This window comes from Saimiri boliviensis, chromosome 1 (assembly GCF_048565385.1).
Source record: "Saimiri boliviensis isolate mSaiBol1 chromosome 1, mSaiBol1.pri, whole genome shotgun sequence".
NCBI lineage: Eukaryota > Metazoa > Chordata > Mammalia > Primates > Cebidae > Saimiri > Saimiri boliviensis.
Window position 1 is genome coordinate 23,728,170 of NC_133449.1, and position 12,033 is coordinate 23,740,202.

The following is a 12,033-nucleotide window of genomic DNA, read 5'->3' on the forward strand; positions in this document are numbered from 1 at the left end:
ACTCTCTTTCCCACCGGCCTTCCCCTATTCCTAGTTTTACAAAAACGAGAATTTCCCAACTACAGTTAACAATCCATGTGAAGCACTTCACTTTAAGTATGATGGTGTAACCATTTCACATTGAAAGATTTCAAGGAGTTGAAGTGTTTCAAGTATCAGTGACTGTCTACACTGAACTTTTTTTCAGAAAGGAAATTCTCAGTGGCATGTTACTTTTAAGCAGACATAAGGAAAGAATACATTTTTAATGTTTTTCAAAGACTGAGCTAATCTAAGAAGTTGCTGAGTTTTAACAAACTCCTCTAAAATGAAATACAAGTTAACCCACTTCCATACCAGGATGAAAGGCAGGTGTGGCTCTTTCACTACTTGGACCCAAAAGTTTAACATGGCTGGCAGGAAACCATCCCTTCTGTCGCTTTTTTCCTCTGGCCTATAAAATTAGCAAAAGAAATATACAATTGAAAGATGAGATTAAAAACAATCATTGAGACATAACTTAAAAATTAGAAAAACCATGAATGTGTAGTAAATATTTACTCTTGCCTAAAGAGAGGTCTGGTCTTTGCTCTCAGCTCCTGGGAAGTAATCTCTAAATCCTTGGAATATCCTGACTGGTAAGTGTGTGTTAGTTTACCTGTGAGTGCTGGGTCATGCCACATCTAACAATGCGATGTATGCTGGGGTGCTCTGGGTCATGCAATATCAGCTCCACCTTGGTAGGGGATGGAGACTGAGTTCAGCCAAATGGGCAATGAACTATATCCACGAGGAACCCCAGTCAAAACTCTGGACACAGTCTTTGCTGATTGACAATACTTTGCGTGCACTGTCACACATCATTGCCAGGAGGAGTTAATAATGTTCATGACTCCGGCAGGAGAGGACAACTGGAAGCTCTGTTTTTGGAACTCTGCTGCACTCTGCCCCATGGGTCTCTTCCCTTGGCTGATTTTAATCTGTATCCTTTCATTGCAATAAACTGTAACATGAGTGTAACAGCTGCAGTGAGTTCTGTAAAGTCCTTTTAGTGAATTACAGAACTTGAGAGTAGTCTTGAAGACCTCCAAACTTGCAGTTGGCTTCAAATATGAGCATGGTCTTGGGGGCCTCAAACTCAACATTAGCCTTTCAAGTCAACATTAAACAACTGGAAGATACACTAAAATATGCATCTCCAACTGCTGCTGAAAACAGCATCTGCAGAAGTCTATTCGGAGGTCTTTCAGGCTCAGAGTTCTCTGAATATCTCACAAAACTATTTATATTATTAAAAAAACGTATCTAGAGTTCTCAAGTTCAAGTCAACCCTTAAAATGGTGCAGCCCATTACAAATACTTCTTGGAGCTTTGTTAATAATTAATCAGGAGGTCATAAGTAAAATTTGTAAAGCGTCATGTTTCCTACTTAGTTGAGCCCATCTTCAAAGTAAATCAGAAGGTGCAATTTCAGAGGGTTATTCAAGAAGGTATTAAATTTGAACCCCCATTTTTCTTTAGGAATCCAAGACTCCTGATTTTCAAGAATGAAGCTATGTTTATCCTCCATATTATAACTATATATCACTTACATAAAAATATAGCTATTATATCTCTTGTCATCTTTTAATTCCTAAAATGCTTTTTAAGCTTTAACTAGTAAGAAAATTTTAGAAGTGAGAGAAGAATCCTTTCCCTGTATCAAAACATATGCAACAACCTTCTATTAACATTTTAGGAAAAAATCAGATTCATCTATGTCTGTATTGTCTTTCCTTGCAATGCTGTTTCAAAAACCTAAGACCACTAGGGAGAGCCCAATTAGTAGTATTTTCTCAGCACACCACCTAGATCATGTCTTTCTCCTAGAGGCTATACTGCAAGCCTGGGACCACCCCAGGGAAAGATGATGCTGTGCTTTCCTTTAAGAAAGTCATCTGTGAGTTATAAAGGAATGCATTATCGGAAAACAACTATGTCTTTAGAGAAAATTATTCCTTAAATTGTTACTTATAACATCAACTCATGCTAAAAATGTACATGCAAAAGACTAAAGGAAATAAAATACAGTAAAATATTGATACTCATTACCTCTAAGTGGCATGATTATGGGTGATCGAAACATTTTTATTAATTTTATCTTTTTTATGGAGCATGTGATACTTTTATAATAAAATTTACAGATGCTGTGTAAAGAATATTACCTGTAACTCTCCTTGCCACCACCCACTTGTATTTTTCTTTAGAATTAATATTAACTGTCCTGGTGCAAGGCTAAGTTGTTCAGAACCAGAAGCAACATATGCTGAGGTTACCTGAGCAATCTCTGAAAAGAAGGCAAACAAGAAACTATGATTTCAAGATTGCAAAAGAGCAAACACTTTAGTAATTTTTTAAGATCACTACCATACATACCAGGTTTTTTATTTGATGCTCCAGACTTGCTAGCACTCCCAAAATTCTATAAAGAAAATATATCATGTTGTTTTATTATTTCCATGACCCAGATGTAAAAGTACAAAGGTTAATGGGAATTAGAGATTTCAAATTCCCAGGATTCCTTTTTCTTTAAAGAAAGATGAAAATGACAATGAACTCCATGCAGTGTTAACAAATAAGTGAAAAATCCAACATTTATGAGGAGATCTGGTCCGCTAATGTAATACATTATAAATGAGTGGCTGATGTCAACCACTGACTCAACAGGAAGAGCTCATTTTCTCAACCTTAAATATTAAACATGACCCTCCAGGCCAATGCACCCCATTCATCAATGGCGTTAGCACCAATGCCCATTATGCACAACGTATGTGTCCTGGATATGTCAATGCATATGTTATTTTGCTCCTGCTTTCTCCAAGGGACCCTGAATTATCTATGCATCTTGATGAATAGGAGACAATGTTTTTATTTTTATTTATTTATTTAACCATGCTCCCCGCAAACTGACTGAATCTGACTTAGGAACAAAAAATCCACATCCTGTGTAGCAGCCAATACTTCTGTTTCACTTTAAAGGATAAACTGGCCCAACCACATTTTTCTTTATAGGAATTTGAACAACAAAAGGGATGGGATTAAAAAGAATTTTGTTCTGTTAGTGAACATAGCTACTGTACAAGTATTAAGCAGAGTGGATGGTAATTAAAAGCTAACATTTTCTGAGTACTGTGTAACAGACACTGCTCTAAGAGGTTCCATATATTCTGCTATTTAACTTTCACAATAATGCTATTAAGTAATTATGATTATCTCCATTTTACAGAGAAGAAAACTGAGGCACAGAAAGGTACAGTAACTTGTCCAAGTACCACCAAGCCTCTAAGTGGTACAGCTGAGTCAACTCAGATAGTCTGATTCTACCACACCAATGGTCCTCAGCATGTGGTTTGTAGAACCTGGAAATAGTCCTTGAGACTCTTTCAGGGGTCCATGGGATAAAAACTGTTTTCATAAATATACTAAGACATTATTTGTCTTTTTCATTGTGTTGGCATTTACAATGGTGAATAAAATCACTGGTGCGTTGGCGTGAATCATGGCAGTGGCACTGAATGACATTGCAGTAGTCAGTGTTCTTCACTGTCACGCATTCACAGTAAAACAAAGCCCGTTTCACTTAACAATGCCTTTAATGAAGCAGCCAAAAGTTTATTAAATCTTAATTCTCAATCCATACCTTTTAAAAATTCTGTGTAACGAAACGGAAGTGTGCCTAAAACATTTCTGCTGTATACTAAAGTATGATGGTTTTCGTAAGGAAAGCATTTGTGTGACAAATTGTGCACTCAACTAGGTTTTTCATGAAACAACATTTTTACTTCAAAGAACTAATAAAAAAAAAAAACTATTTAGACTTGGGATTTAGCAAACCTTTTCTTAAAAATGAAGTAAGCCCGTCCCTTCAAGGATACAGCTGACAGGATTTTTTGACAATGAAAAAATTCAAGATTTCAAGGGAAAATTAAAATTTTAGAAAGTTTGTACCTACCATTGTGATTCTGACAGTTTTCTAGTATTTAAAAACTTTTCTGATGAGTGGTGGTATTAACGTATAATTTTTTGGATACTGTATAATGAAATGTGTCTACACAGGGAATATCTGCATAACTCAGTGATTCAATATTTTCCACATAAACAATGAGTAATGTTATCCCATCACGCACGGGTAAAAGATCCTTTCAATGTGCAAAACAGACTAGTGAATTTTAATGTAACAGTAAGAAGTGTTTACTGATAAGGCTTCAGATTCCATGTTGCAACTAACCTATAAGCATTTGTCAAGTTTTAGTGTGGCAGAATCAAAAAGAACATTTGTAGATATCTGCAAATGCTATTAAAATACTTCTTCATTTTCTCCCATGTATGTGTGAGGCTGAAGTTTTTTATACTTCGACCGAAAAAAATATTGTCACTGATTGAATACAGAAACAGACATGAGAAACTAGCTGACTTCAGTTAAGCCAGACTAAAGAGATTTGCAAAAATATACAAAGAGCTTGTAATCTCAGCACTTTGGGAGGCCAAGGCAGGTGGATCACTGAAGGTTAGAAGTTCAAGACCGGCCTGGACAATATGGTGAAACCCTGCCTCTGCTAAAAACACAAAAATTAGCCAAGCATGGTAGCAAGTGCCTGTAATCCCAGCTACTCAGGAGGCTAAGGCACGAGAATCACTTGAACCTGGGAGGCAGAGGCTTTAGTGACCCGAGATCACACCACTGCACTCCAGCTTGGGCAACAGAGCTAGACTGCATCTCAAATAAAATAAAATAAAATAAAATAAAAATAATAAAAAAATATATAAACACACACACGTACATATGTACATATATATACACGTATATATGTGTGTCTTGCTAAACTTTGTTTTCATGATATAGTTGTTTTTCATAAAAGTACGTTATTTATGTTACCATGTAACCGATTTAATTAATATTTTAAAGTGAATAAATGTATAATTTCACTGTTTTAATTTCTGATATGGTAAATATCATTAGCTATAATTCACATATTTTAAAAATCCCTATGGGCGTCCTCAATAGTTTTTAAGACTGTAAAGTTACTGAAACCAAAAAGATTAAGAACTTCTGCACTATATCATACTGGTGGTGGGATGAACTGAGGCAGCAGCTCATGTAGGCTGAGTCACATTAATGTTAGAGCCATAAAGTGAAAATTGGTGACTACTTCAAGGTGATCCTTTCTGTGTTTCTCTGAATCCAGATCTACTCGCTAGCTCAGTTATCATGAAGCTCAACCCTACCATACAGCTTTTACTCTTAGAATTTCATGAAATCTTGCCCCCTTTCTCTCTAACTGGAGCCATATAATAAATCCTATTTTACTGGAGCTACTGTGAGCAGTTTCCTTGTAACCAAAGCAACCTGATTAAAACCATAAACATGATCTCTGTTTTAAGTATATATCTTGATCAGTAAGAATGGGTTGATTTTATTTTTAATACCAAAATACCTCTTGATCCTTTGGTTTGACATAGTTTGATGGAAAAATTCCATTTCTATTTCCAATACTTCCTGTCCACCACTCTCCATCTTTCTGGGTCACCAATATTTCTTCACCTTCTGTGAAAGTCAAATCTCCAGGTTCCACACTTGAATATGGATAAAGTGCAATATATTCTGTAGGAAATAAAGCAAGAAGAAGCAAATTCTGGTTGTAAGTTTACAGAAGTGAAAAAGAAATTAAGTTATTCTCTAAGACATTGTATAAGTTTGCTGTAAAAGACCTTATGCCTTCAGGAAACCTAATATAAAATGATCTAAAGGTAGAAAAAGTAATGAAGCAATTATTTAATAATTCCTTAGAAAAAAGTTATTTGCCTTAACGTAAAACTTTAGCTTATGGTTTCTTTTATCCCCAATTGTTTTATTATTTTTTTTATCACAAAGAATTACCCAAAACTACAAACAGTTATTAGTATCTCTACAAAGACACTGAGGCTCAGTGAAATTAAGTCACTCAGTTATTTAGATAATGAAGTCAAGATAAGAAAATATGTTTTTTAACTTTTTATACCAGAAACATTTTAATCCGCTACGTTATTTTCTCTTTAATTTTTTTAAGTAGACAGTTATAGAAACACCCAATATCCAGAAGACAGCAGCACTAGAAGCCAAGTTCTATCATGATGACCCAGCTCCTAGCACAGAGCCTGACTTAAGAGTAGATGCTCAATAAATATTTCTTAATAAATGACCTTGAGGGAAGTATCTAAATTTTTATATTGCTTTTGATTTTTGTTTCTGTGATTGCCACTACTTAGAAGAAATAGTTGGTGACCTGGTTTTATAAGACTTTGTCTTTCTGTCTAGTTTTATTTATATTGCCAACATGAAATTTGATCTTAATATCATAAACTGGAGATGATCTGAAACACCATCCACAACCTATTTACTATTTGCATTCTCAGTATCACTTAATTAATTTAACAAAATTCAAAGTAATTACAAGGTTTAGGTACACCGCAATAAAAGTAGGGTCTTTTCCAACATGCTCCTCACTACTTTCCGACGCTCACCTCAAAGCACTCATTCCATAGTACATCTATGATTCCAGCCTCACTGATGACATGAGGTTTCCTAAACTTTTGCCCTCATTCCTTGGCTCATGACATTACCTCTGTCTAGAAGTGCATTCTCCGCCTTTGTCACTATGCTAGCTCCTACTCATTGTTTAGAATGATGCAACACTGCCACCTCTGTGGGCTCATATGTCCAACTCTAAATTGGTTTTGTTCACTCATTAAATAATTTATCACAATTGTATGCTCCATTCTGTTGTGAGCATTTTGGAAACTTTTATTCATCATTGTACTTTTCAGGCTCTAGCATAAAATCTTCAACATAATAGATACTGAATTGTTTAATGTAACATTAAACTGATATTTTCAGCAAAACATAAAATGTACTTCAACTATTCAACTAACTTTATAATAGGCATACATTTTATTTATAAATTTATATAACTATTAAATAAGACTATCATCTGAAATTAGGGTAGTCTTTCACTTTTCATTACATTAACAAAATTAAAATAATTTACTAATAAATAACCCAAAGGGATATAGAAAAAAATTCTTTGCAATATTTATGATAAAGCATAACTTGGTCCTCCTTAATGATTCATATGGTACACTATAATTAAAATTTATAAGCAACTAAATGAATTGAAATTCCCTTACCTCCTAAACATCTATCACTGCAACACTTTTTATTTATAATGTTATCAAACCAGTTTATGCTGAATTTTCATAGGACTGCCTTTCTAAAGTGCCAGGTATTTTCATCCATATTTTTTCTATATTCTCAATATTCACAGCAAATAGATAGGGGCAGGTTTTTCTAATCTCACTTTAACAGTGAAGACACAGAAATTGGGAGAACAGAAACAATGTGAAGTCAGGTAGTTAGTCAAGAGCTAAATTGATTACTTACTAAATAATTTACAAATTGCCAAAAGCTTACCTTCTCCACCTGAACAGGATGCCGAGGTAGGTTTCTTATTTACAGCTGCATACAAAGTTTCTGGTCTGTCAAATACATAAACAAAAAAAAAATAAAGGAAACAAATACTAGCAAAAAACAAGAAAGGTGATTTGATGCACAGCAGGTTTTAGCAGTGCATTTTTTAGGGCTTTCTCAAACTAATCTAAATATAGTCTCAGTACACAGACTGGGAAGACTTATACACAACAACGTGTAGGATTAAGAACTGCCTAATTATAAACTTCCACATTTTAAAATATATTTCAAAAATCTCAATATGATTCATAAATAGTTTTTCAAATGTGTGATATTTTGCCTTTTTAAAGAAACTTAAAAAACACCCACAAATTGGTAAGTAGGTAGTCTTTCGGTAAAGTACATGTGGGGCTTAGTTCAGTGTAGAAAAAAAACAAGAGCCATATATACGTTTTATTATTTGTTTACAATGCACTACATTAAAAAATAAAAATCATAAAACTTTGTTTTTTATTATCTAGAAGAGCTATAACATTAATTTTCATTTTAACTCAGGAATCTGTTTTCAAAAATCTGGACGACTGTCCTGTTTAAGAACTAGACACCTGTGGGATGTATCAGGGCTCCCCACGACCTATGAATAAATTACATAGTGAGGTACTTTTCAAATAAACAGAAGGATAACTTTATTACAACTACTGGAACTAAAAGGACTGTCTTGTTTAATGCTAAATTCTCTATTATTGCAGGTTTTCAAGTTGCATGCCTTATCTGTTAGAAAACACTGGTAACTGAATGAAAAATTAGAAGAAATGTCCTCTAAAACACTGAAACTTAATCTCTTTTTGCTTAAGTTTCTTTTCTGTAAATGTTATGACCACAAAATAAGACAATTCCATAAAGGAATTGTCTATAAAGGGCCTAGCACAGTGCATGCATACAAATGCCAGCTATATATAGTTGTTCCTGTTACTACATTCTTCTAAATCCAAAATTCAGCTAGGTCCAGTGGCTCATGCCTGTAATCCCAGCACTCAGGGAGGCGGAGGAGGGCGGATCACCTGAGGCCAAGAGTTTGAGACCAGCCTGGCCAACATGGCAAAACCCCATCTCTACTAAAATATAAAAATTAGTATTTTAGTACTAGGTCAGGAGTTTTGAGACCAGCCTGGCCAACATGGTGAAGCCCCATCTCTACTATACAAAAATTAACTGGGTGCAGTGGCCAGCACCTGTGATCCCAGCTACTTGGGAGGCTGGGCAGGAGAAGTGCTTGAACCTAGAAGGCAGAGACTGCAGTGAGCAGTGATTGTGCCATTGCTCTCCAGCCTGGGCAAAAGAGTGAGACTCCATCTCAGAAAACAAATTAAATAAATAAATAAATCCAAAATTCCATGTCAGGCTGAAAAGCAAATTTTTAGAAACTGAGCACTATCTTTCAGAAACATAGAAACAGCAGTGAAAGGACTTTTAAACCTTATTTGGCTTAAGCTTTTCATTCAATCAATTAGATAACTGAAGACTAAGTAGGTTACTCCTACAGCCTGGCAAAAATAGCAGAGCCAAAACTCAAGCCTCTTGATTGCTAAAGACCAGCATCTTTTCATCAAATCAGACTGTTTTTCTACCAGCTTCCATATAAAACATGAGACAGTTACCCATAGCTATGTTATAGTACTTATTTCCATGTATTATATTTGACAACTTGACTCCCTACAGAGTAGGAAATAAAGGCCAGAGACCTAAACTATCTAGTTTTTAGTTTTTGTTCATTTGAAAATTGCATTCAATTGCTCATTTACTCATGCTTCTCCTCATTCATTCAGCTAATATGATTGCGAAGCTACTACGCATTAGGATTAGTACAGGCATGAAGTAACTGAAGAATGAACAAATAAAAAAAGACATGCATCCCAACCTCATGGAGCTTATGATCTAATAAGGGATACTGGTTTTTAAAAAAATCAGTAACTTTAATGCAGAGTGCTATAAACAATAAGAGAAGTTATATTCAAGGAATCCTGGAGACTAAGAAATGGGAATGCCCCAATTTGGCAAAGAGGAGGCCCTCAGTGAAGAGTTATTTAAATACTGTCAATTTACAGTAAACAAGGGAAAAATGCTTGAAAGAAAATGAAAAGTAACTTTTCTAACTGATCTATGGCACAAAGAAATAGCCAGGTGAGGTGGCTCATACCTGTAATTCCAGCATTTTGGGAGCTGAAGGTGGGAAGATCGCTTCAAAGCCCAGGAGTTTGAGACTAGCCTGGGATAACACAGCAAAACCCCATCCCTACAAATAATTTAAAAATTAGCTGAGCGTGGTAGTGTGCACCTGTGATCCCAGCTACTCCAGAAGCTGAGGTGGGACGATTACTTAAGACTGGGTGGTCAAGGTTGTAGTGAGCCGTGATCATACTAGCCTGGGCAAAAGAGTGAGACCCTGTCTCAAAGACAAATAAAAAAGCAATAGATCTAAAATCTGAGTAGCTTGAAAATTTTATGAATCTGAAAGAACTAGAATGGAAGATATTCTAAACTGAAATAGCTAAAATATGGTTTTTTTATCCTAAGAATTACCTTTCTTTTTTTTCTTTTTATTTTATTTTTTTTGAGATAGGGCATCACTCTGTCACCCAGGCTGGAGTGCAATGGCACCATCTTGACTCACTGCAACCTCTGCCTCCTGGTCTCAAGTAATTCTTAGCCTCCCAAGTAGCTGGAACTACAGGCATGTGCCACCATGCCCAGCTAATTTTTGTAGACACAGGGTTTCACCACATCGCCCAGGCTGGTCTTAAACTCCTGCGCTCAAGCAATCCACCTGCTTTGGCTTCCTAAAGTGCTGGGATTACAGGTGTGAGCCACCAGGGCTTGCCAGAATTAACTTCTGATATTCAAACTCAAGTATAATATTTTTATCTTATTACACACTCAATCAGACCATAGCTTACTCATTAGTGAAAATACCAACAACCACATCTCATAAAAACACATAAAGATCCTTACTCTTCCCGTTTTACTTCACTCCCAGGAATGATCTTGACATAGGATTTTGGAAACCATCCTCTTCTTCCATGCACCTCCCCAAACCACCAATTTTCTTGCTGCTCCAAGACAGTAATAATGTCATGTTTTGAGAAGTTCAAGTGGTTATCTTTCTTTGCAGTCCAGGAACAAAGGGCCTGTGCTTTCAGGTTTTCTACCACTTGTCCCTATGAATACAAAACCACAAAATTTTTAAAAAGACAATGGCAATCATGATTTCTGTTTCTGTGTATACAACATATTTACTGTTCAAACAGAGACTAGTTTGGTGTGGTGGTGACTTAAGATAACCTTAGTCTACTAATTGACTTTAAATTATAAACAGCAGACAACTATGTGACTAGCTTTTTGTTAAGACAGACTGAAAACCCACCACTCAAAGAAACCTCATCACATCACTAGTAGAGAAAGTAAATAATGGGTTCTCAAGAAATGTATTCATATATCCGTGAAATATATATCATGCAACAAATCGAAAAAGAGTGTTAATGTAAATCTTTTTTCTCTTCCAGTTTCCAATGTAACTACAGATAATTCCATTTACTCCACTAGGAAAGATGATTCTAATGCTTGGCTCCCTCTGTTTTTCTGCTTTTCTCTTAACTTCCTTTTATTCTATTCATTCTTCTTTCTTTCTCTCCTCTCTCAAAGTAAGGAGGGTTTTGTTCTTTTAATAAGGCTAAACTCTTCACTTATTCTCCAAGTCTTCTATTATACCCTTTCATTTTCTAAAAACATTTTATAATATTAGGTCCCTTTCTTCAATCTTCAATCCATTTCACCACTTGCTTCTACTTCTGAATTCCTTAAAGAATAATCTTAAACTTATTTTCCAATTTCACTCCTCAATCCCTTCTAATTTAGGTTCAGTACTCATCACACTACTGAACCTCTTCCAAACAAGGTTATTAATAGTATCAAAGCCAAAAGCTTCTTCCAAACCCCTATTCCTCTTGATCTCTAAACAGCTAACACCAAAATCCTTGTAGTTCCTGAAGATCTCTGGTGATTGATGGATCCTATTTTGTCCAACCCTTTTCTCTTACTGTTCATATAACTTACTTCCCAAAATAATCTTAATTATGTCTATGACTTTTCAAACCTATATTCTCAGTGTAATTTTATCTCCTGAGCACCAGACTTGTATATCAAACTGCCTAGTGGGTGTTTCTACCAAGTTGTCCCTAATACACATACCTTAAACTTAGCATGTCTGAAACATAATCATTTTTAGAACCTACCAAACCCATTCCTCCTGTACTGTTTACCAAAGACAATGATACTACTATCCTTTCGGTTCCTCAAGCTAAAGACTCTAAAAAATGATCTTTAACTCCTATTCCTCATTCTCCACATTCAATGGATTATCTATTTTATATCAATTCCTAATAATCTTCTAAATATATCTCCTCTTTCCTACATCCTAATTACCACAGCACTTGTTCAAACCATCATCTCTTGTAATTTAGCTGTTGTAATATCCTTCTCTAATTGGTTTTCTTCTGCTAATCCAGCCTCTATGT

At 35.3% G+C, this 12,033-nt stretch overlaps 1 protein-coding gene across 7 annotated transcripts in view; it reads right to left on the bottom strand.

Annotated features, from left to right (window-relative positions):
- ITSN2 (intersectin 2) overlaps nt 1-12,033 on the bottom strand; it is a 167,578-nt gene that overhangs the window by 42,974 nt on the left and 112,571 nt on the right. For all 7 annotated transcript variants that reach the window (XM_074394697.1, XM_074394687.1, XM_074394703.1 and 4 more), the window contains 6 exons: nt 10,472-10,677; nt 7,466-7,530; nt 5,454-5,620; nt 2,395-2,440; nt 2,184-2,305; nt 337-433 (listed from right to left, as the gene is read on the bottom strand). In XM_074394697.1, the coding sequence (XP_074250798.1) occupies nt 337-433; nt 2,184-2,305; nt 2,395-2,440; nt 5,454-5,620; nt 7,466-7,530; nt 10,472-10,677 (703 nt within the window). The remainder of the gene's footprint in view (nt 1-336; nt 434-2,183; nt 2,306-2,394; nt 2,441-5,453; nt 5,621-7,465; nt 7,531-10,471; nt 10,678-12,033) is intronic.